The sequence below is a fragment of the Temnothorax nylanderi genome, unplaced genomic scaffold (assembly GCF_030848795.1).
Source record: "Temnothorax nylanderi isolate EJ_2023f unplaced genomic scaffold, tnyl_v1.0 TNYL_tig0015_pilon, whole genome shotgun sequence".
NCBI lineage: Eukaryota > Metazoa > Arthropoda > Insecta > Hymenoptera > Formicidae > Temnothorax > Temnothorax nylanderi.
The window spans coordinates 821,922-847,429 of record NW_027249077.1 but is presented as its reverse complement, the minus strand read 5'-3'; the positions used below and the strand labels follow the sequence as shown (position 1 = coordinate 847,429).

At 39.4% G+C, this 25,508-nt stretch overlaps 1 protein-coding gene across 8 annotated transcripts; it reads right to left on the bottom strand.

The window, feature by feature from the left end:
• Window positions 1–1,148: 1,148 nt before the first annotated feature.
• Window positions 1,149–25,237, bottom strand: LOC139768251 (troponin I-like). Of its 8 annotated transcripts, none has more exons than XM_071698245.1 (9): window positions 25,118–25,237; window positions 22,393–22,436; window positions 19,023–19,040; window positions 18,253–18,381; window positions 16,751–16,874; window positions 14,206–14,306; window positions 6,215–6,258; window positions 5,942–6,083; window positions 1,149–1,757 (listed from the first exon to the last, which is right to left on the bottom strand). In XM_071698245.1, exons 2-9 carry the CDS (start codon window positions 22,405–22,407, stop codon window positions 1,674–1,676), a joined length of 657 nt encoding a protein of 218 aa, XP_071554346.1. In that variant the 5' UTR covers window positions 22,408–22,436; window positions 25,118–25,237; the 3' UTR covers window positions 1,149–1,673. The 8 variants fall into 8 exon arrangements, with proteins under 8 accessions (XP_071554346.1, XP_071554344.1, XP_071554343.1 ...); XM_071698243.1 differs by lacking the exon at window positions 14,206–14,306 and adding an exon at window positions 13,122–13,222 and having other exon boundaries at window positions 25,118–25,236; XM_071698242.1 differs by lacking the exon at window positions 14,206–14,306 and adding an exon at window positions 11,361–11,461 and having other exon boundaries at window positions 25,118–25,233.
• Window positions 25,238–25,508: the final 271 nt, after the last annotated feature.

Here is a 25,508-nt window from a genome sequence, read left to right as displayed (position 1 = left end):
CGTGTAACGTACGATCGAATGAAAAAGGACTCTCGACGTTTGCCCGGAGTTGATATAATGAGGCTTTGTTGAAACGTTGAAAGTGCCATTTAATTAGATATATCAACGTTCATTATCGACACAAATTAGCGCGATAATTAATAAACACAGATAAAAGAAATTGCGATACAATAAAGCTAATGCGTGATTTTAAAATTCTGTATAAACGGGCGGAGATCGTAATACGAGAGATTTCAAAAATATAACATTTTTAATTAATAAATGTAAAAAGGCAAATATGAGAAGGTATTGAAATTTGTCTGTAAATTAAATAAATCATATTTAATCACAAGAATATCAATAACAGATTTAAAATAAATTGTTGATCAGAATTGCATATGTTGTCGATGTGCGTTTTATTTTGGAAAATATCAGTCGGCGGAACACTTCTCGCAAATGGAGGGAAATGAACAGATCCATAAATCAATAAAGCAGATCGAAATTGTCAAAGTACATAAGAGCGTGTGTATCATAGCGAACGTGATGAAGCTGTGTCAAAAGCGTCACTCAATAGCGAATAGTTATGAGAAGCGAAATCCAGTTAGTGACATACCTACCGTATCTCTGGATATTGACTTATCTGCAAATTAAAAAGCTTTCGGCATTATTCTTATTAATTAACACGCTGCGACAACGCAACGGCTAGAAATATAAATCCCTTACTGCAGTAACAGCTTTACGAATAAAAATTACCAAACGTTAAAATAATAAGAAAAATGCCAAAAACTGTATTGTATATCCTTTATCTAACCTTTTTGCACTTTTAATTTGAATCAAAAGTATTTAATTTTACATCATAAAAATAAGTATAAATGATAAAAGTTATATAAATATTTAATAAAGATTTTCTAAATAATTAAAGTAATTCGAAAAAGTGCCGTTATATATCTTATATTTATATCGTTAAGAATAATTAATTAGTATCTTTCTACACTATCTACTTGGTGAGAAATGCATAAACGAAAAATAATTATTTTACGTACATAAAACATGAAACGTATACAAAATATCGGATATTATCTATACATATCAAAGGTTAAAACAAAAACTGTCACAGGTGGAATGTGAAAGGAATATGAATAAAACATAGGAAAATGACCACACATAGAGATTTTGAGTACTGTTAAATATTTTGCTTTACAATAAACCTTAAGTAACAGTTTCCCCCCGTTATTCTCTCTACATTAATATCTCTCCCCTCGCATTTGATTTGCAGAAAGAGACAAATTTTATTTTATTACTTTTTTTTATGAATCCTGCACGCAACTCTAGTGCTCTACGGTGATTTACAAGGTCCATTAAAAAAATACGTTACGTCCATAAAAAAGATAGGACAGACACAGTGGAGTGTAGAATGTAGAGCTACGGATTGGATATTGGATATAAAAAAATTGTTTTCGATATAATCTGTGGGACGTACGAGCAATCATAACGGACAGACGGACGGGCAAAATTTTTGCGTGCAACTCACGACAACGGGAATTAAATTAACATTAAATTAATTAATGAATCGATCGTTAAAAAATATAGAGGAGGTTCTTTGGAGTTCCTGCATCGAGCGGTTATTGACGGTGAGACGGACAGACGATCCTGCGTTTCTCTCGGGAACGACGAGAATGAGATTTTCAATTCTCTCATGCCTCCACCGGTGTCGGTGGCGCCGCGTCTTCTTCCTTTACCTTCTTTTCGTCGCCCTTCTTCGACCAGTCGGGTTTCTTCTGCAAAATCGAGGAAACGTTGCGTCAAATGCATGGAATATCATTACGTTCAAAATTAGACTCGCACACTGGTTAGCAGTGTCGGGGTGAACGCGCTTGCAAAGCTGGGGAGAGGGGGGGGGATAATCCTAGGGGAGTCAAAAAACTTCTGAACGGGGCTATTCAGTCGGGATGACTCTATGCAGTCTATGCCAAAAATCTAGAGAACGAGATCTAGACAAAAATTGTGCTTCGTGGTCGTCGTCGTGGATCGCGTCGCCATACACCGTTCAATCGTGGAATTTCTGCGCCAGCTTCCGGGGATCGCCAATTCTCGTACTATCAAAAAATTCTCTCGACGTTACCGGGAACGTCGCCCGGCACTACGCTCAATCACGGCCAGCATCTACAAAGCCGTGCAGATTGTTAGTAAAAATAAAAAATACCGGCAGAGGAGAATCACAAGTCTCCAACAAAAAAGAAAATAAAAATAAATAAAAAGAGATCGAAATGGAGAAACTATAAAGACAACGGCTTCCAACGTTGTCGAGAATGCTGGGAGCAGTGCGTCTAAACATCGTGAGGAAATCACGAACAAGCGGAACATAATATTGAAGAAAAGATTGCACTGAGGACTGAATCACCACGAACGTTAAAAACGAAGGAGAAGCTTCTTTTCTATCCTATCTCTCCATTCTCCCACTTCACATACACACACACACACGCACGCCAATATGTACGATCTATTCGTTCTATCTACTCTCATCTATCACACGCGTCATTCTCTCTTACGCAGGCATGCCGAGCTACAAGTTGGCTGTTAAAGTTTTACCTTATCTTTTGACGCACTCTGCGAACATAATGCAAGAGCAATATTATTAGTCGACAGATAAGACGTGGACACTGATTAAGCGTACATTTAAATATCAACTTAACGAGTAACGCGTCGTTCATGGCTCACGTCGTAAATCGTAAGCCATGATCGACATCGTGATCGACACGCATATTGATCGTCGAAAATATTTTCTTCCTAATTATTATTTTTAATAAATTAGAAAAAAAGATAATAAGAGATTTTTTTGCATAAAACGTCAAAATGCGTGCACGGCTGTGCACAAACAAAGACAGAAAGACAGAGCAACAAATTCTACAGTCTGAAAGCATGGCAGCCGATTGATGGCAATAAGGCAAGCTACAAAAGGACTTCAATTGCGTGATCAAACGACTTTAGTTTCAAAGAGTGCGTGTTTCAGTTTCTGTTTTTTCTTTCCAGGTGAGCTTGTATTCCTCTTTCTATTGATCTTTTTTTTTACATTTTGCATTCGGTATATAGCAATCCGGCGGAACGAACGATCTTGCGTGAGAAAGTGCGGCAAATTAACACGTGTAAAAAGAAGATAAACGAGGCGAGTGTGCGAAAAAAAAAACGGAAGGCAACAATATAATTAGATAGTAGAAGAGTAGAAAAACGCGAGTGGGCAGGCATGTGTGAGTAAAGCGCTTCTGCCATTATGTACGAAATAAAAGTGGAGCTGTCAGCTTCAAATATACTTCGCAAGCCAATCTCACCTTTTTGCGTCCCTCTTAATTTTATATTTTATTTACTTCGCGCTGGATTACGCTATCGCGAAAATTTCTACGAAATTACATAGATAGAGACGGAAAAGAACGCAAAATAATAATATAAAAAAACAGATATAGGTACAAATTGGACAGTACTCTAATCGCCGTGATGTCGGAGAAAAAAATACGAGATAAAGAAAATTAAACGATGCCTCAGAGAAAAGCGAATTAGTGAAGTTTTACGAGAGGGGGAGAGAGAGAAAGAGAGTAAAACGGGGTGCGAGTCTCGATAACAGTCGACCTTTCTCCTTATCGAATATTTGAAATACGCGTTCGCGTAACATCGTCTGGAAGAATTTCTCTTATCACACGACAAGAAAATACGAGCCGCGCCGCGCCGGAGCGAAAGTCATATCTGATTTCGCATAAAATACAAGGTGCTATGATCGCATTAACATTCTCATACACAGCGTCACGTTTCTGTTACGTATAACGGAAACAATCGGGAATTGAGATCAATTCGAGTTACCGAGTTTCGTATCCGATGGGGGTAGCCAGGACAAAGGAAAGAGAAAATAAAAATCAAGAGCGATCTGTCGCGGTGAGAAACTTCAGAGACGGTGAGGAATAAATCGTAAAAATAAGTAAAAAGAAAGCGGGGGAAAAAATCTGCCGATGAGGGATATAAAAGAATATTGGAGACACGAGGGGAAACATCTAACTTATTTCACGTGCGCTTTCTTCGATCGTTTATTGCCACAACTTATCGCTTTTATGTATAACAGGTTGTACGTGAATATTTACGCAGAGTCAACTTCTCCCTACGTCGCTCGTTTTGACTAGTTTGCGCGAAAGAGGGATATAATCAAATATCGGCTAACTCCCTAGAATTGTTCGTGCAGTTTTCAATTCTCACTCGTTAATTTGTTTCGCAGCGCTAACGAACTAGTTTGACAACAATTCGAACGAACGTGACGGCGAGAACGCGCTAACACGCGAGACGATTCGATGGAAACGGTATCAAAATTGTTCTAAACGCGTTTACACATTTATTTTCTTTTCCTTCTTCTTTCCCATGCGCTTTTTCACGGCTCATTTTCGCACGCACGCGTGCGCGCGCCTGTCAGGTCGACTGTACAAACGCGATTGTGTTAATGTTTCTTCATATGTGTATGTGTACGCGTGTGTATAGTAAGTTTCTTGGTTTTTTTTCGTTTGTTCTCGATTTCTTTTTGCGTTGTAATAATGTTTGTATTTTATTGAGATTTCGCACTCAAACTGTTTTACTGTTTTCTTATATTAAATCTACTTCTTGGTCTGCCACTCTGCCTTCTCGGACTTCTTGGGCTGTGGAGAACAACACAAATTGCCTAGTCAACTACCACTACTACTACTTCCACAATACGGATAACGTATATACATGTCTACCGACGATCCTTTTGAGGAGATCCTGCTTACATACCGAGAGAAGTAATTGTGTATATATAATAAAAATTTTTCATTAAGAATAAATTTATCACAATATCAGCTAATTGCTATAATGTACGTAATACTTGCACGTGAGAAACTAAAACGCAAGATCGGGCGAACAATGAAAATCGATATCATCTGAGTTGTCAAAATCAATAATAAACGACAAAGATAATACGCATTTAAGTGCAATTCGGAGCAGTAAACGCGTAAACTTTATACTATTAATTAAACGAGATTAATTGCTTATAACTAAAAAATTATGATAATCTCGACACCTTTATGGAGATTTTGAATCTGATTGATCCCCAGAATATGCTTACAATATTGCAAGATGGTTGTGGGAAGACACCCTGTATATTGACATTTATTATTCAAACTACTGCAGTCATTGATTATCGCAATGATATATTTTGCGGTTAATCGATTTGCATAAATTTAACATCCTCGAAATGACAATAGCCTCATACATTTAACCGAAAGTATCGCGGTTCGATGAATCGATGATTAATTACCGCGCGATTATCCATTGCTCGAGATTTCCGAGAGAATTTTAGCTTCCAAATTAGCTGATAAAATAATGCACCTCCAGGGAAATGTATCATCATAAATATTTTAATAGCGGCAATATCGAAATGCAAACAAGGCTATGTAATGCGGATCTCCTAAATTGGACACGGTACACTGAACGAAAAAAAAAAACTACTTAAACGATGAAAACCTGCCAATTGGGTTTTTGTACACAAAAAGAAAAACCAGGGTTACAAAAACTGTTTTTTGGTTCACTAATTACACTTAATAAAACATTTGCTACACGCCTACCCGTCGTGCGGTGGTCGTAAAAAATAAGCGTCCCTTGCAAAATTCAATAACTATCGATGAATTTATCGAAATTAAATTCGCAGAAATGTACAAGGTAATAACATAAAAATAAAAAATGTAACTGAATAAATAAAAATGAAGTAAAACTCGAATTAAATGCTACTAAAATAAATAGAAATAATTACAACATGGAGGTAAAATTCTCCAACGTGTATTTCCTCTCGTAAGATTATTTTCGTCTTGATAAATTCAAAGAACGCTTTGATGGACAGGGAAAGAAATATTTTTACAAAAAAATTCACGTCGCTTAGACGAAACGCGAAGGTTTTATCGAAAACGATCATCCTTACCTCCTTGTCCTCCTCCTCCAAGGTGAATTCCTTCTTCTTGACTTGTTTCAGCTGATTACGGAAATTAAACTCGGCGGCTTTCTTTTGGAGCTTGGCGAACTTGTTCTCGTATTTGGACACCTTCTTCAGGGTTGGTTTCATGCTGAAAGAGACAAGCGAACGTTATATACAATAAAATATAATCTTAGGATAAATATTAGTATTCCAGTTATAGAAATTGTATTGCGTGATTATTGTTATTGTGATATCTATGTAGGAAGGAAAGATACTTACAATTTACCTCGGAGATCGTTGACCTGGCTGTTCAAGTCCGCGATCTGCATGTATTGAATATTTCTATTAACATCCATTGCATTTGATATTGCGATATAATTTATTCATGCGCATTTATAATTTTCTTTTTATATACAAGACAAATTTACCGTTTCGAATATGTATATTCGAATATTTTAGTAAGGTATTCACATCTGCAGTGTGACGATATTCGAGCAAGTGTACCTTATACGAAAACGTAATACTCTCGACGTAGCTATTCGATTCAAACTCTTTTAGATTTCCAAAGGCAAGCTTTTTTCCGAAATAGTTGTGCAATAATTCTTGTATACAGTAAAGAAATATCGCGTATTAGAATTAAACGCGGATTAGTGGACTCACGTGAACGGCATGACAATCCAGCCACAAACGGTTAATCAAGAAAAGAAAAAAAAAGAAACGGACAGGTGAATCAAATCGTATCGGCGTGTATCCTGCATGGCAAAAGCACAAGCAAGAGAGAAAGAGGAAAGGGAGTTACACAGTGTTGAGCAAACGCGCAGATATTCAACTGGCGAGCCACTCGACGGATCGAGATTGACAGTAAATTGGCTTGCGGATTAACTGCAATAGCGGATGACGGCGATGGATCCGGAATAGAGGAGCGGTTTCGCGACGAGCGAATGATAACGAAAAATGGAAGGAAAAGGGGGAGGTCTGCGGAATAAATAATAACTAAAACTGCAATGGGAAGTCTATCCAAAATTTACGACACATATGCCAATCTAATAGAAAGTAAAAATTTTAATAAAAAAAAATCATGGACGAGAGATTTTACATTACTCGTAAATACAACAATTACGCGGCAAAATAACACTTTACATTTTTTCATAGAAAAATATCACGATTAAAACATCGCAAAAGTCATTTCATTCAGCTTCATAACAAAGAAAGGACAAACACACAATGTACATAAAAATCGATAATTGCAATTTCATAGCGATAGTAGAAAGTTTCGTAGACTAATATTGCAATAGAGGTTCTATGATTTGTGCATTTTCATATCTGGCTAGTAGACCGTGGAATTGTTCCCACAGAATTGAATATCTGATGTATAATCTATCGCAGAAACTCACACATGCAAGGAATAGAGAAATCGTCGAATTTGTTGCATTACGTACGCAGAATCTCGGAATAGGTTAAAATCTAAATGCAAGTTGATTTATATCACCGTAGTCCTCATTGTATGAATTCATCTGTTTCTGAAAATACTTCTATCGCTCTTACGGGTGATATTGATTATTTTACTTTTTCTGAAACAGTTTCTTCAGGAGCGAGACTTTGTTCTAAAGCCACTTGTCGGATTCTCTCCCTTTCTTCTTAGGGATCATTCGACCGTTATATTCTTTTTCCTTTATTCTCTTCCTCGCACAAGTTACGAGAAAGGGAGAGAATAGGAACGACAAAAGAAAGAAAGAGAGAAAGAGAGAGAGAGAGAAAGAAAAGAAGGATTGGATACGATGGGGGTGTGAATTTCATTTTGGCCAATCAGGGGACCGGCTGGTCACGATCAGCTCTTTCGTCCGCCGTGATGAGAAAAAAATTACAAAATCCACTACAATCCGTTTTCTAGACTGCCAGAGCTCTGTTCGCCTCATTCGAAGCGTGAAACTAATCTCTCGGGATCGATAACCGGTTGATTTAATTTGCTATTTCATTACTAAAACGTTTAACGTTATGTCGGATGTAATGCGCTCCAATTATCTCAGAATAACATTCGCTTCCAAAGCAGCGACGCGTGAAATGTAGAAATTATTTTGAATGCTGCGAGATAATCATTGTTAGCAGTGTCATAAATGCACTATGTAAATATATCCTGTGAATATATCACAAACAGTTCAAGTTTTTGACAAGATTGACTGAAAACTGACGACAAAATTCTGTTAAAAAATGGTGAAAAGGAAACAATTATCTTTCGCGAAACTTTTTCGCAAAAAAAATAGAGAAGAGAACAGAGTCCTGCCAAAAAGAGTCCGCTATTTACAGCCTAATTGAACACCATAACAAGAGGACACTGACAGTCGGTGTGGTGCGTGCGAATCGGTGCAAAATCAACTTCGCTTTACTTTAAAAACATCGTAGACGCCTGTACGTGTTTACTCCAATGTCTCTCTCGTGTGAGTCGGGTATTTCATGTACACATTTATATTGTCTATCTCACAAAAGTCAATGGAAGAAGTTAATGAACGAGGGTTGGGCTCGATCGATAGAACAGAAAGAAAAAGAAAAAAGAAGATTGAGGGGGGTGCGAGGGGGAGGGGGTTGCGTCCTGAAGATTTTCACAGCATGGCACTTCGGTTTCGTGATCTTTTAATCCGTTCTCGAGCCAGTCCACCTTTGTGAGAATTAAAAATGGAAAATCCTGTGACGGGAGAAAGTAGACACAATCGACTCTACCACTTTTTAAAGTGTTTATGGGAAGGTATACGATAATCGTTTTCCGAAACGAAACTGATTTGTACCCATCGCCGACTGAGTATCTGTATACTCATCGTCGAGCTTTTTCAATGTCTTTAATGCTTTCTTCAATGCGATCTTGCAAATATCCCAAAACAATTACGTTTTTTTTTTTGTAAATGACAAGTTTAGATAGTCCATAATGCAAGAAAATATGCTTTTTCAAAATGTTAACGATGAAAGCCAGTTTCTTATCAAAGTCATGAAAATTCGCACAACTATTCACGCGCGTGTTATGATATAATAGAATAAGAATACCGAGATAAAATCGCGAAAAATTGCTTGTTTTTCTTCCTTCGCGATGAATATGAAGTGCCATACTTCTTATCGCGTAGCTACGGAAGTATACGCGAATTAAGCTCCATTAACTCGAGCGACTCGCAATGTCCGTCGCAAACGGAGTTTTATCAACTATATAATCACGGAGATTAATAGAAAAGTTGGCGATAGGCTAGCGCTCATGCTGTTAATTCAGCTGCTGCGAGTTTTAAATCACATATTCTTATTTTCATAAATCACTATTATCATACTTTTCATCAGAAAACCGTTCAATCTACTCCGCAGTGATAATGATAATTAAACTGTTGCAATTGACGTTACGAATATATTCATCTCTCTGAATTCGACGTAACATAAAATAATTCGCATCTAAATAACCATCTTGAAATGAATCTGATCTCTAAAAATGTCTAAGATAAAAAAAGAATTTAAGAAAAAGGAGTGTAATTTGTATCAATTTATTATACATAAATATTATTCACAAATACCAATTTGATAACAAGAGTGTTTGTTTGACAACGATTAATTTGCGTAACGAGATACATAATTCCGGTAATGGGTATTTCGAAAGAATACGAATCTATCTCGCATCACATGACGCTCCGAAATATCAGATAGCGATCGGTCAAGTCTTCAATAACACGAAATTAATCAACACTATAATGGAGCCATCCGCCTGTTTCCTCATAATCCTGTTACCATATCCAACAGCGTTAATTAACCCGCATTCATTACGCCTATATGTATACATATATGTATATTGCATCTTTTAAACAGTTTATTAGTTAGAAAAGCCATGCATGCGCGGTAAAGCAAATTTGTTTTTAATAGGACGGAGTAAGCGAAAAGAGATAGAGGGAGAAAGAAAGAACAAGAAAGAGAGAGAGAGAGAGACAAAGAGAAAAACGCAGGTATGAAAAAAAAGAGAGAACGGAAATGTGTGTAAAGCATAAAACAAAATGATGAAAACAAAAGATAAAGAGGAAGACACCGTAAAAATCGTATAACAATCGATGTATTTTCCCGATGTGTACTGTCGTTTCTTTTCTTTCGCTTCCATATCTGATTTTGCACCGCACATCTACGCACGCATGCACGCACGCACGCACATTTACGCGCGCACGTAGTCTCAGGCATACAGTGTCAGCTTAGTTCTCGCGTGAGACCAAAGGAGGAGTGATCCCTTTCGGTGATCTTCGTGGGTGATATATTTTCTTCGATTGCGTACTCTTTTTTTTTTGCAACATATCTAGGGCAACTGCTTCTATCACTGCGAAATCGTACGCCCATCTCGTTTCACGATCATTTTTCTCGGCGCGCGAGAATACAACGTTAATTATCACGATCTGCGGTCGGCCAATCCGCGTGCGAATCAATACTGCAAATTTAAGAAGGTGTATAAAGAGTTATACAGTATACAGTTACGAGTATATATAGTAACACAATAATGGCGTCTTCTTTATAAGCTTGCCCAGCCCTGACTCGAGAGAGTAAAGCTTTTTTTTTTATTTTCATTTGCGAGTTAGTATATAAAGCTCAGAGAGATATATTTGCGTTATGGTTAGATAATAGAGTGAAAGAGAGACAGTATAGATTTGTGACAAATAGATACGTTATAAAAGAGCAAGTGGATACAGTATGCGTTTAGCCAGACAGCGAAGATAGACGTAGAGAAATGAACAGGCGGGTTGAGAACGACACGTTACGCGGTAAAAAAAAGAAATAGGAAAAAAGAGAAAGAGAGAGAGAGAGAGAAAAGGAGTAGAGCAAAAATATGTGACCGACAAAAATGTTTTCCGGTTGCGGCACTTCATATCCACGTAAAAAGGAAAAATCCCCTTCCTTATTATTCGCGACGTTCGTCCGCCCCGTCACGCTTCGCAAAAATATCGCGTTGAAAAAAAAAAAGATAGATCGCCGTAGATTGTCGGCTAGAAATTATCGAGACAGGACTGATCAAGATTACAAAGATTCGTAGGGTAGCAAAATGTCATCTCGTCAAAGGGTTCCTCCACGCGTCTCCATCGTGGGAACTTATCCCATTGGTTCGCGCCCCGGAGCGGACTTGCGTTCGCGCCGCAAATGTGTTTTCTGCTAAGAAAAATATCGTGAAAGAGAGAACAACAATCGAAAGAGAAACGTATGTACAGAAAGGGGGATGGGCGGAGAACGAGAGACAACGCGAAGAGAGAGATCGTGTGTGGGAGGGGCGGGGGGGGGGGGCAGAAGGGTGATGCCCTTATCGTCTGATATACGCGGGAGGGTTGGTAACCCGTGGGAGGAAATGATCAAAAGAGACGTGCGATCCGGCAGTTGCTCTCTTTCTCCTCGCATTGTTCGCCGTTGTCGCTGCTTTTCACTTTTCCTGTACCTCGTAGTCCCTTTTCCGAACTTCACGCTCCAAATCCCACTTCTGACCCTCACAAAGGTAGACGCGGTCGTGATACATTTGGCAAATCTTCTTCAACTCCACTACAAAGAACACGGAGAGTCTCTCAGAAATCTTTGGTTCCTCGATATGTTTGCTTTTCTGACAGCTTAGGGCAGTGGAGGGGCACAGGCGGAATGAGAGACAGACAGCTCTTAGCGTGTGATCGATCTCGCGCGACGTGTGATGTGAAAGCTAGGATTATCTACGAGTCTCTCGAGTCACGAAAAAGTGAATATCATTGGAATATTATAAGTATATTCAGCCAGAATTCGTTAATTCTGTCGAGTTTAATAAAATGTAAAATTTAATAATAAAAATAATTAATTTATAAATAAAAAAGCATAGTATATCCGCTCGATGAAAGCAATAGCTAATTAAGAGAAAAAAAGCGGTCAGATTGATTTATAAAATTTAATTTTTGAAATAATATGTAAAAAGAGGAAGAGAATTATAGGATATCTAACAAATAGCTGCAGATTCATTAGAAATCTTCAGGAATCTATAAATTTAACATACATACATTAACAATAGCAATAACATTACTGTTTACTAAATAAATAAAACTACACGGGCGATATTGAGGGGTAATACTCTTTGCTTTGTACAAAATCCAAGTATCTAAGCCCAGCTTTACATATTTTAGCGAAGAATATAAACTTCGCTGCTCGAATACTAATGGCACACCACGAACGACGCTGGAATCCCGATGAGACAGTTCTTGATCTCAAGCAACAAGCAAAACTTCCGAAATCTCCGATTCGAGTAAATTGGCGGTCCCTCTCTCGCTCCACGTGCGCGGTAATAAAAGTTGCGCGATGCTCGAATGCTTAATCGCGCGGGACGTCGGGGAAACCCCGAGGTGTTTTCCTCGGCGCAATCGAGCGGGGGACGTAATTCCGCCCTAAAGTCTTTTTCCGTGAAAATGGAGATCGCCCTGTCGTTGCCCTGCCGGATGTATCGCGGGGGAGGAAATGCACGGCGCTGCCGCGGCCTCGGCTGAACACCTTCGAAACTTCGATCTTCGACCATTCGCACGTCCCGGACTATCCCGAATGAGGTAATTGGAAGTGGCGTGAACGAGAAAGTAAATCGGCGCATAATGCCGACGATTTTTCTTATCGAAAAATATTCTATCATTGTTCGTGTACTTGTCTAGGGTTAAACGAATCGGAATCGATGAAAACAATCGAACAAGGAGACAAATTTGAATACAATAAAGTGAAAGAGAGAAATCTCACTCTTGTTTCTCATGGTCGCGCGAGCACTCTCCGATGCGATCTGGTCTCGTCGAAGTAACACCGCAGCTGCAACGGCCGTTGGCGCAAATAAAAAGTAGAAATAAAAGGACGTTAACGTTAAGGTTCGCGCGATAAAAAATGCAGAGAAAAAAAGTTAATGCTGGTTACGTTCCTTCAAACTGTCCTCAAAGTCTCATCGAGAGTTTGTAGACATTAGTGCCTCGCGACATTTCCCTATCTAAGAGACGTGCAAACGTGCTTGAACCGAAGGTTCAAAGACCCGTCAACCAGAAACGCCTTCGAGAACCGTTCGACCAAGGATGCCGCTCGGTCAAGCACGTGGCGGAGTTAAAAAGAACCACGTAAGTAAGGGCGGGAGAGAAAGGGTGAAAGTTGGACAAAAATAATCTATGCAGGTGACTCGACAGGCTCTCTCTTCTTTAGGCAAGCCGATCGTAATTACCTCCATCACTTTCAACCTAATTTGCCTCTCGAGCTCATACTTATCGCCCTCGAGTAAGTATAGTCTGTTCCAATATGCCGAACAGATCGTCTGCAGCTCGGCTAAAAGAACAAAAAGTTATTGGGAAAAAAGGGCAAAGTGAAGTCCGCTGAATGTGTTTCGTTATCCCTGTGCCGTCGGCTGTCTTAAAAATTAATTCGTTATTATACTATAATCGTTTAGAAATTATAGCTTCAAAAACAAGAAAAAAGGTGAAAGTAAAATATTAATTATGGCACTATATAAAAATATAAAATTGCGACGGCTGTTATCTAATTCGTTGATACCGATAGGATAAGAAGAATAACAACTATGATACACTTCATTCGGTTTGTTATTATTCTTAGCGTATCAGTATCAACAAATTGTTCCGTTGTATTTTTTATTTAAAAAAAATAATCTTTGTGATGTTTAAAAATGTGATGAAAAATAACGCGTCGTGACGATCTTCTGTGCGATCTTCTGTGATGATTTATATTACTACGAAGGATTATTCGTGAGGGAATGAAATTATCATAGGGAGAATAGAAAAGAAATGAGTCTTTCGCGTTGGAAGCGAGAAGCACGAAGCTGACAATTGCGTGATCGTTAACCTGCCACGAGGGGGGGCAAGTGGGAGAAAGATGGGGAAAATTCAACGAGAGGAAATCAGCAGGATGAGAGTAATACGGGAGTGTGGAAAGGTCTCTGAGTCTGGTAGTGCGTACTCGCAGGAGTATAATATGAAACATAGTTTTTTTCTACTCATGGCGCCTGCGAGAAATTAACATTACTGACAATGAGACAGATCTACGTTGAGCGATTCTACGAGTCGCGAGGGCCACTACGTTAGAGCTGCTGCTAGAAAATACTCAGATGTCTACTTAATGTCTAATATTATTACGGACAGCTTATGAGTATGCAAATCGGAACAGACGCTATAGATATAGGTGCTTCGCGCGTGAAAGAAGAAAGAAAGATGAAAAAAATAAAGACAAATAGGAAAGAGTATTTGGCGTTAATCGCAGCTCATCTCTCGTTTGCGACGAAAAAAAACTTTCTCGACCTCCATATCCTTCTTGGCGACTTCGTACTCAAGGTCGTACTTCTCCCCCTCGAGAACGTTGATCCTCTTATGATACTGGGTCAGAGTGGACTTCACGCTAGCTGTTAAAATTCAAGTCACTCCTTGAAAAAGTGCTCGCGACTTAACCGTTTACGTCGTAGATATCGCGTAGATATCGCTACGTTGTAATGAATAAATAATGTTGTAACCGTGTAACGGATGTATTGTAACTTTTCGCGAATGATACGTATACGGTGTCCGTTTCGCGTGTATGACTTGAACGAATGACGGATGGGGTATAAGGGCGGAAAACGTGAATCTGGGGAGGGAGATCGATGTGTGAAAGCTAAGTCGAGAGGTGTTATGAACTGTCGCCGTGCCGCGGTGGTGTGAAGACTGTTTCAAGTTTGCAGCGAACGAAAGCGAGTTCTTAAACCATCTTCGGAGAACGACTTTCGAACGTAGACGTCACTGCAAAATTTGAAACAATCTTGCGTCTAGGAGCGAAGATACAGGTGCAAATAGATATCCGCGTATAGATTGAAAATAATGGCATAGTGAGGAAATGGTGGATATATATGTATAGTACTTCGCAAAATGAAAAAAAAAGCATCAAAGTTTTTCGTAAATATCAGTAGAAAATATTATGGTGGTATAGCTACGAGTGTTGTGTGAAGCAGTGTATAACAATTTATTATATTTATATTATATTTAGACATACCTAACGTATTTCAAAATTGATGTTATTCTGTTATTCTGACTTACTCATGTTTTGCGAAAAATAGAAAGTGAGTAGTAATAAGCCGTATTAACACAATAATCAAGATGCGAATAATCCATAGAGTTCTTAAATCACCATTAAATTCTCCAGAGATTCATAAACAGAGGATTAAACGAAGAGAGCAGAGAGACAGAAGAGACAATACGAGAAATCCAGAAATCGCGCGCACATTAATGCGAAGAAAAAAACAAGATGCGGACAGAATCAAGAAAATCGACGGCAGTTTTGTGTTACGTCAGAGATAAAACAAAAAAAGAAAAAGAAAAGTGTGAATGGAAAACGGTGCGACGAAAGAATGCGAAGCTCGTGTCTCTTGCCCGGCTGCAGAACGGAAGCTACGACGAACGATTCAAGTTTCAGTAAAGAACCGTTAATCATTCACGAAGTTGCTGCGATAACGATTACTCATCGACTCGTTGGTTGATGAAAGTAGCCGCGACTAGCCGAAATTGCAAATCCTCTAGCGAAAATAAAGCTTTTAATATTACAAAATAATTATTGTAGCAAATAATTGTAGCAATATAATTATAGCAAACTACAAAGATACTTTTTGATCTTAATATTTCTTTTTTATGAGTCTAACGAATTGCTCCATTTTTTATTGTTCGCGTAGATCATTTAGATCGCTATTTTCGAGCGTGAGCTATGACGATGACTAAATATAGCCGGGATATTGTAAAATTGTGCAATCAATAATCTTGCGACGTTGGTCTCTTTGCCAAAACTCTAATTATGTCCGTCGTCGCCCTACGTAGATGTAGACCGGGTAGAGATTGGTGCGTTACACAATTGCGACAATATTGTTACTGGTATCGTGAGTGCCGCGTTATCATACTGCACGTAATCGCATAAACGTAATCGTAACTGTTGCTCTCTCAAAAGTACCTCGAAGTCCTTCTTCTTAACAATATATTCGATGTCAAATTTTTTATCCTCCAATGACGAGATCCTATTGTGGTACTCGCGCAGCACGCGCTTTAGGGTGTCTGTGTGGTTCATCAGAAACAAAATAATGTAAAACAAAATAATGACGCGCACGAGAAAACGTCACGTAATTTCTGTGTATATTCAGATTTCAGAATTCGTCTCGGAAATGTATACCTCGCTTATTGTGCCTTCACATACACTATTTTTTTCTATTGGGATTGAAAAATTATTTTAAGTTTGAAAGAAAGCTTAGTGGCACAATAATTCAATCTTGAAAATCATATGCCAATTACCGTACCTTCGACCGCATTTTCAACATTTTCGAAAAAAAAATTTACTAACAATTTAAAAAGAAGATCTTTAAAAAAGAATTGATAGAACACGGTGGGAAAAATAGTAACTTAAAGTTTCGACCTGTGAAACTGAAGATGAACACTGGGTATTATTATTAATTATATTGTGATTTAGAAATTTTCATATTCTCTACATAAGTGCAACTTTGCCCAATTAAAGACTGTTGCACAAATGTATAAGAAATTTCTTCTTTAATATAAAATTCTTAAAAATTATTTGTGTAATTCATGCAAGTCGACATTATATCAACTTGTCAAATTCATTGTTTCTGTGCAATGATCCTTGCTATTAAACTGAAAACAATCGATCAAGTAAAAGCAAACGTAAATTTACAGTTTTATGTACTCAGGACAGCGCAAACTTTGTCTGCATATAGGAAATATATTCTGGCAAAAAAACTCTGTCAAAAAATACTCTGGCAAAAAAATACCATAAACGCGATTTTTCGGGTTTTTTTAAGGATTGCATAACGAAGTAAAGTACCTTCGTTGGCTTCGTCGACGATCTTCGGCTTTCCGCAGCGCTCCTCGATTATGCGCCTCCTTTCGGCCGCTTTTCTTTCCTGCTCCTTCTTCAATTCCTCGGCGGCTTTCTTACGCAACAGCAACTGTAAACACATGAAAAATTCGTAAGGTTCGGCTCGATAAGAAGAAAAAATATTTCGTAGGCAGATAAGAGGGGAAATTTAGTCAGGAATATTTACCTTGAAATATTTACGCGACTCACCAACGAATTGATTTCTAATAGCATGAAACTGACATAATTTGAATGGAAATACGAATTTATATTCAGTCTGCTATAAACCGTATAAACAATTTAAATCATATGCAATGAAGCGGATTATTATCCTGTTTATTTATTAAATAATAAAGTTGCTCATTACGCGATATCGGTTAATCGTACATTAAAATGGCTATTAAAACAAATAGAGTTGAACGTAACGTTATATGAGTATAATTAATCTTTGTGTCTATATAAATATATGTCGTGTAATAACAGAAAGGCAAAATGGAAATGAATTAATACGAGCTACGACGTGTTAAGCTCACAAAATGCTCGACTCGAGAGGAACATTTCCATCCGTGGTTTACTCACGAAATAATTTAAGCTTACGGCTAACGCCTTTCTCTTTCTTGGTCAACGGCGAGATAACGTCGGTTGGAATTCGGCGGATAGCAAATATTGACGCAGCGAAAGGAAGGAAGGTGGATTTACGGGGAAATAACATGCCGGCGCGGCGGGGCCGGCAAACGCGAAAAGATTCTCCAAGAGGTAATCTGCATACACACGGAAAACTTTATGTATTGCAACTGCGAGTATTCGCGACGGTGCATGAAGAGAAAACGTGGATCGAAGAGGGAGAGAGGTGCATGAACGTTCCGCAGGATGTTGCGCGACGATGGAAACAGAATGGCGAACGTAAGGCGGGACCATAAAGTAAAGGTAAAAAGGCGAGATAAACTTGGGAAAGTTTCGGACGCTCCGCGCCGGGCGGCTGCAGGAAAACAGAACATTGAAATCGACGAAGAGATGGGAAACGAGAAGAATAAGAGAAAGTAATAGAGGAATGGATGTGGCCGTTACGAGAAATATTTCGCGCGCGAAAATCGGTGCACAAAGGGTGCAAAGAGGATTATCGCGATATTGCCCGGCGGCGCGGCGCGGCGGCTCGAACAACGCGAGAGAAGATTATGGCGTGCGATGAGGCAATGAGATAAATCGAGAACGAGGAGCTCGACTTGGTTGTCGATAATGAACATTCGATGCGGCGAGGGTATTGATGCGATATAGAGCATACTTTCGAAAACCTGGCGCAGAGCATTAACACCGTTTCCATTAGCGGAAAAGAGAGATATGACGCGAAAGATTCGCGGCGACTTGTCGCGATCGAGTTTTTAAAGAGGATATCCCACGTCCCGCGTGAGACCTCCACTTGGTCGTCGTGTGACAAAATTCAAGAGGGAAGAAACAAAAAGCGGACTTACCCTAAGCTTCTTCTTCCTGTCGGGGGTCATGAAACCCTTCTTCGCCTTCTTGGCTTTGGAAGCCTCTTCGAGGCGGGCGCGGACCTCCGCCCTCTTCCTCTCGGTCTCCGCCTGTTTCCTCTTCTTTTCCTGCATTTTTCGTGCGAAACTCCCTTAAAACATCTCATCTGAGAAAGCCCTGAAGCGTCCCGTAAAACGCGAATTCGGAAAGTGTTGCGCAATTCGAACTCATCTAACATTTTTCGCACTCCCGTCCCTCTGCTTTCAGCTAAACTTTCGCGAGTCTTAAACTTAAGAGCAAGTGCAGCTACGAAATTTACAATAATTGTAAATTTACAATAATTGTAATACTAATTCTTTAAAATGAGCATATTTAGAAAAGCATCAATGTTGATATGTTTTAGTAAAAGATATACTAGATAAAAATATCAACTTTTCTATAAACACTAGAATATTAATCCTATCATATAGGGCTATTGATTACATCTCTCTACTGATATTAAAATTTTTGGTTATATAATGTAAAAGCATAAACAAGGATATTACATCTACATATATATTACATATTTCTACTTTTACCCCGTGATTATTTTCTGATTATTTTCGCAGAATTAATATCGTTAATTTAGAATATTTGCAATGGATTTTATTTCGTAATAAAACGAGCGTAAGCCCTGTTCCGATGAAAGGATTCCTTTCATCCGCCTGGTAAGTGGCCGTCCTTTAAGAGGCGACTCTACGTTTCATAGCTAGTTTCCTCTCTTACGTACATCCTCGATGCGCTTTCTCTGCAAAAAAAAAAGAGAGAAAGAACATTTCTCGTTAGTATATTCTCTGTGTCGTGGGTCGCATGTACGGCGATATCTGAAACACTTTTTGCAGCGCGATCCTTTCGACTGTGAAAAAGGATATTTCTCTCAATGACGATGAAAGAGCAGGAGAGAGAGCTAGAGAGTTAGAGAGGACGAAAAGATTACGCGCGTTTGGTGTTCCAGATTTCGCCATCAACGAATACCTTACAAAGCATTAGCGCAGCGACCGTGTTTTCGCGTGTTTCATGACGATGCAGAGCTAATGGAGTCTGTCTTAAGTGATATAACTTTGTCGCTGTTAAGCGTTATACAACCGGCATACCCGGCGAGCATCTTGTAATATCGTTTTGCGCAAACTGCCGCGTTTCGTTTATGGCATTACGCGCACTCTCAGCGTCGACCATTAGCTCTGCCTTCTACAAGCTGTGCAGATTTCAACGACCGGGGTGTAGATCAAAAATAAATCGTAGTCATATACAGAATATACAGAAGCGGTATCATGCGAATTTTCGCGCAATTTTTTACCTTGACACTCCGAATAAACGTTATTCCAACGTCGCGAATAACGTTGTTATATATAAGCGTGTCGTGCGCTTAAAAAATTTCGTTGATAGTTTACTGTTATAAATGCTATTAATAATTATGATGATTACACATTTCTAAGATGCGAGTAAAAATGTGACAATTTTTTTTTCTTTGCACTTTTATTAGCCTCTTTACGGTATAAAGTGTCGATTTGAATTTATTGCTATATGCGGTGCGTGCTGCGAACTCTGTATGGTGATATTATATATTTTGTACACTTTTACAAGTATAACGAGACAAAAATTAAGCATTACATCATGTAGCGTCACAAAAAAGAGCCATAAGACAAAAATCACTCCACATGCGAGTTTGGTATTTACTTTACCCCAAGTAAGTCTGTTTGATTGTTTTATGTTTGTCTATGATGCGCGTTCTCTCGGGAGTTTTGTGTGTTTTACTATAATAGCTATCCAATTAGCTTTGATTGAAGAAAAAGCAAAGACAATGTTTACCGTTGGGGAGAATGTTTGCTGTTGAATGTTTGCTCACAATAGCACAGCGAAGAATGAGAATTATTTGATATACAAGTTTTGATTACCTGCTTTGATAAATAAATATGCGACATTATGATAACTTTCTAAAGTATTGCAAAACTATAAAATATTTTAATCTTTAATGAACCTTTTGTAAAAGGTCTGAATGTTAGAAATTTGTATCATCCTGTTTGAACAAATGAAACTGAAATAACTTTAATTGTACACTTGGCACGGTATATAATGCAAACTTTGTAATTATCAATAGAAAGTTTGTATAAGGGAGACGTTCCCTGCGTCGGCATTGCTAAGTTAACGCTCGTGACTCCGAATAAACGAACCGTCTGCAAAATTATGTTCATGTAACGGTTTTAATCAGAAAATGGAAGTTCTGCCGATCTTTGGTAGACGCTGTCTCCATTACAGTTGGCCTGAGTTTTGCTTCGCGATATATACTGACAAATATCAAATATTTTCTCGTTCTAAAGATAAAATTTCTTCTCTTTCGTGCCATCGTGAGCGAAAGGAGTTAAACCGCGACGAGCGGACGGACCATTTTATAAGTATAACCTAAGGAGAGAAATCGATCTGGAAAGGGTAATGATAAAGGTACAGGGTGAGATATAAATTATTACGGTACACTGAAATCGACAAATCAAGGATCACAAGTGGACTTGAATCTGCAATTGAAAATCTGGAAAGACTTTGTAAGGATAACTTGTGAGTGACAAATATCTTGCTCGAGTAGCGGGAAAGAAGAGATATAAAGTAAGACGAAGAGATACGGAAGAAGAATGGAGAGAGATCCGCGTTAAATAATGCCGAAATAAGGGCGAGAGTGTGACGATAAATCAGGCAAAAAGTCGGGCCTTAGAGCATATAACGGAGACAACGGACATGTCGGTCGTAATACGACCAGTTCCATTTCCCGTTTCCTACAGAGCGGAAATTTTACGGTAAAATTTGCGGAATATATGTTCCCTCTCTGCACGGGTCCAAAAACCTTCATTAACTTTTACATTTGCGGTTCGCGTCGCGCGCAAATTGGCTTCATTATACGAAAGAAAACTCTATCCCAACGCACAAACGAAAAATTGTCGTCCGCGAGGTGGACGTTACGCACAGGAATGCTGTCACAATTGTCAAGGTAAAGAGCGTAGGGAATGAATTGCTTATTTAAGAACGCAGAGATGAAAGTCACCGCGCGTCAAACCGCTGGAAAATCTCCGCTCAAGAATCTTCCGAGGGTTCTTTCGAGATACAAAAATTAAATATTAAAAATGAAATGAACATCAAACTACAAAACAAATGAAAAATGAAAGTACGTCGGAGAATGAAACGACTGAGGAATATTGGGAGAGCGTTGGAAAGTTTCTTGTGGGAGGAAAAAAAGGAATGAAGGATAATCACGACGAGAAGCGAGCTTCTGTGATCGCCTCGTCATTCTACGTAGCATATAAATCTTTTTTAGAACGCGCAAACTATGTGGTTCATCCTTGACCACTATCTATATCCTCTACTAAGCTGCTTCAAAATGCCACTGTAGAAGGAAAAAAACGAGGCTCGGTCTGCTCGAAGTCCTCGGAGTCGGAGCTTTGCCCATAAAAGCTCGAAGAAGTATAATGTTGAAGTAAATGATTTATTAATAGAAACGTGTATTTGAGACCGAATTTTTATATTTTCTCAAAACGGCGTGTCTCTGTTACAATAAAATATCTGCGGCACAGAATTGATTTTGAACTCTAGGAATAATAAAATAATTAATTTACTCAATAATAATAATTGAAAAGTAATGTGCTTAATTTAGATACTAAAATTAGAGACCATCAAATACACTTTCCGACCGAATTGAAAGATTCGGTAGAAACATTCGGTAGGAATTAACATTCAGTAGAACCGCTGTTCTATTTTTATTGACAAGGTCTATACTATCATTTCTAAAACTACAGTTTATGCTAACTCTCACAGAAACACAGAAAGCACAAACAATCCATACCTTTCGACAGTAATGCTAATTTTACTGCACGAGTTCAACGCGTAGGATGTGCGTGGTATTTCAGCGGTTCCGTTGTCCAAATGTGAAGATCGGCAGCAGCGAAAATCCACCAAAAGATAAATATGAAAAAGAGAACGTAACATTAAGAAATATCCTATACGCGTTTTTACGCACTGCATGCTACGGTCCTTCCTCGATCGTTGGGCTTTTAAATAATGAATAAAGACACGAAAAAACGCGATTTAAAAAATCCAGATCAGAATACACACCTAACCTCGTCGTCCGCCATGATGGTGTCTTGTTGGTACGCGCGTCTACCTAAAAAAATAAATAGAAAACGGTGCAAACGTTATTGTCATATATGTACAGTGGTTGAAAACCTTGGGACACGCTATTAATAGTACCATCGGAACCCTCTCGGTCGTTAAAATAAATAGGCGCCTGCAATCAGGGTCCCCTAGCATCGCGTAAAACAAGATCGAACGTGAGCCTGTGCACGCCAAGTATTTGCGTGTGAAATGTTCAGCGGTCATCAAACGCTTCCGCGTTTTTTGCGACGCGTATAACGCCGCGGTCGCGCAAATGGAGCGAACGAAAATAATGACGGAATGACGTCGACGGTGAACGGAGAGGCTCGGACGTCCATTCGCCCGCGTGACGGAAATAATAGCGGATAACCAGAAGAAATTGATCGACGTGTCTCCGTCGGGCCGAGGCGACGAGGCACACGATCGATTCTCGACCGCCATGCCGATAAATCATGCGGCTCACGTGCGTAGATTTCGCTGCTTAACGCGTTGCAGGGCGAAAAGGCGAGCGCGGGATATAACGCTCTCGCTCGACGCGACGTGCGACGACGGTATAGAATATCCGGCGCGCGAAAATAGACGTCGGCCGTCCCCACTTTCCGCGACGTGCCGTCGTCGGGACGTCGGGTAACGTCGACGATCCAAATTTGGATGCAACGACCACGGTAGATATCCCGTCGTCGGCGTCGGCGTCGGCGTCGGCTCCTACTGAATTCGATGTCGAAACGGCGAGGCAAGCAGATAAACAAAGTCGTGCACGTCTTTACGAGAGGAAGAGAGAGACAGAGAGGAGCTCGCCGACGAATATGCACGTCAGCACGTCGCGCTATTTGCGAATGACATTTGGAGATGACGGTGCTTGAGAGGAAAATATCGCGCGAAACGCGACGATCCTTCTTATTAGCGAGAGACTCCCGGAATTGCGCCCCGATGCGAAGTATCGACTTGCCAGAACATCCCGCCGCGCTGTGAGAGACGAGGCGCGGGACCCAACGAAGTTTCAAAACAGATAACTTATATAGGTAAACTTGTATGCGCGCATCCGAAATTGTGCGATTCGGTTAGAGAGATAACAATTGCGCATTTAGCGGCGCTTGCATGACGCGCTCTTGTTGCCGCGCGGAGCTCCAAAACGCTCAAGAAGATGGATTGTACCTCGTCTCCAGCGACATTCCGCATTCCAAAAATACTTAGGAATATCACGGTTATACAAGCGAAACGTAACGCGACGTCGCGTCGTAACGAACACTCGACAACGGTGAAACAAGATGTCATTAGTGCGGAATGATACTTAAATGGAACGGTCTTTTGTGAATATTTTCGTTATTTTGTACTTTTCCCTGCTTGCTCATTACATAATTACTATTCACCTTTGTTTGCTTATTAATTAAGAAAGTAATGCACAGTAATTTTCCCAATATACCGTTTTTTTTTTTATAGAAATTGCCACCAAATAATAAGAAATATTTTCTGTAAGTTATAAGCTATTTTCACAAAATTAAGTTTTGAAAAAATCTTTCAAAATGTTATAACGCTTTTAGTTTCTATATATATATATATATATATATATATATATATATTCTGCCCTTTGATCTCTGCACGGAGCGTCCCACGACTGATGTGGAATTTCGAACGAGCGTTGCATAATCGGGATATAATTTTGTTGCCTTGCGTCATGAATGACGTTAATATATGAACTTGTCACGATATTGTACGCGAGAATATTGTACGAGGTATCGAAATTTTATAAAAATTGTAGAGTGATCAAATTCCTTTCATCCATTAACTGTTCGTACTTGCTGCAGAGCCTTCTTTTACGTTTGTAATGGACGATCGCCTTTGCTAAGTATAGATTTCCTCGCGCTCGAACCATTCCGAGACACGTATCCTATCGAGACGCACGTACCATCTCCGATATCAAAGAGGCAAGCACCGTAAAAATAGACACCTCGCTAAATCTCATTAAATTATGTGAGATAGTTAAAAAAAGAAACCTGCTCAAGAGAAGCTATGTTCTACGTTGTTGAATCTCGTTAAATTAAAGAAGATAATAGTAATACAAATATTTTCTTTTCATTAAAAAATTGTAAAGCCCAAGGAAATTAATCACGAAATAATAAATAATCTTATTGATAATGATCTAACACTGTCCATTGAATGGAAACAAAATTCTATGATTTCTTTTGATTAAAATTAAAATATGAAATAAAAAAGTCCAAAGAAGATGATATAATCGGTGCACACGTATTTTGCCGAAGTACTCCGAATAACCGATCAACGGAAACCTTAAACGGAAGAAGTTCTCGTCCATCACTTTCAACTGCGCGTCACTTTGAAGACGAGCGATTGCTCGTCGATGATCGCCGATCAGTCACTGTCTCGGGAGTCTCGGGCGAATCAATCGTCACAACCTTGAAAAGTATCTTTTGTACCAGCCACTCGTTTTCACACTGACACTCGAACGCGAAAAACTTCTCAACAATTTTCCTCGAATATCGAAATGGCGTTTCAAGAGCAACAACTCATTCCTCCGAAAGAAGAAATCGCGAGCGTTCCATTTTTCTCTCTCCTATCCCAAGGTTCTCCAGGCTTCCTCCTGAAGAACACGGGGACGATCGATGCCTTCCGGGACACCCCTCGCGCTACGACAATAGCGAGGACAATCGCGAGGACTACGGGAAGTAGGCTTACCTTGTGGAGAAAGCTCGCTGGCTGCGACTGGCCAACTGGACCTTAGGCAGCTGACTGTGCCATCGTGGATACCTAGTCGACTTCGTGAACCTCCATCGTAGGCCACCGTTCACGTGGTACAAGCACGACCAATGGCGACGCGCCATTGGTCGTAAGCATTTTTAGGCGAGTGTTCTGCCCGCTCTGCATGTTGCCAAAAATAATCGGAAACTGAAAACGGAGCTGAGCCCGCTTGCTACGTCGCTAGGCTTACCCGTTCGTTCGCCGGATCGCCTTCTGATCTCGCTCACCGTATTACCGTGGCTGTTATGAGACAAGAACGGAGCGGTCTTGAACTCGTTCGCCCTCGAGCGTCACTAATTAAGATGCCGCTATTATAAGAACCGATATG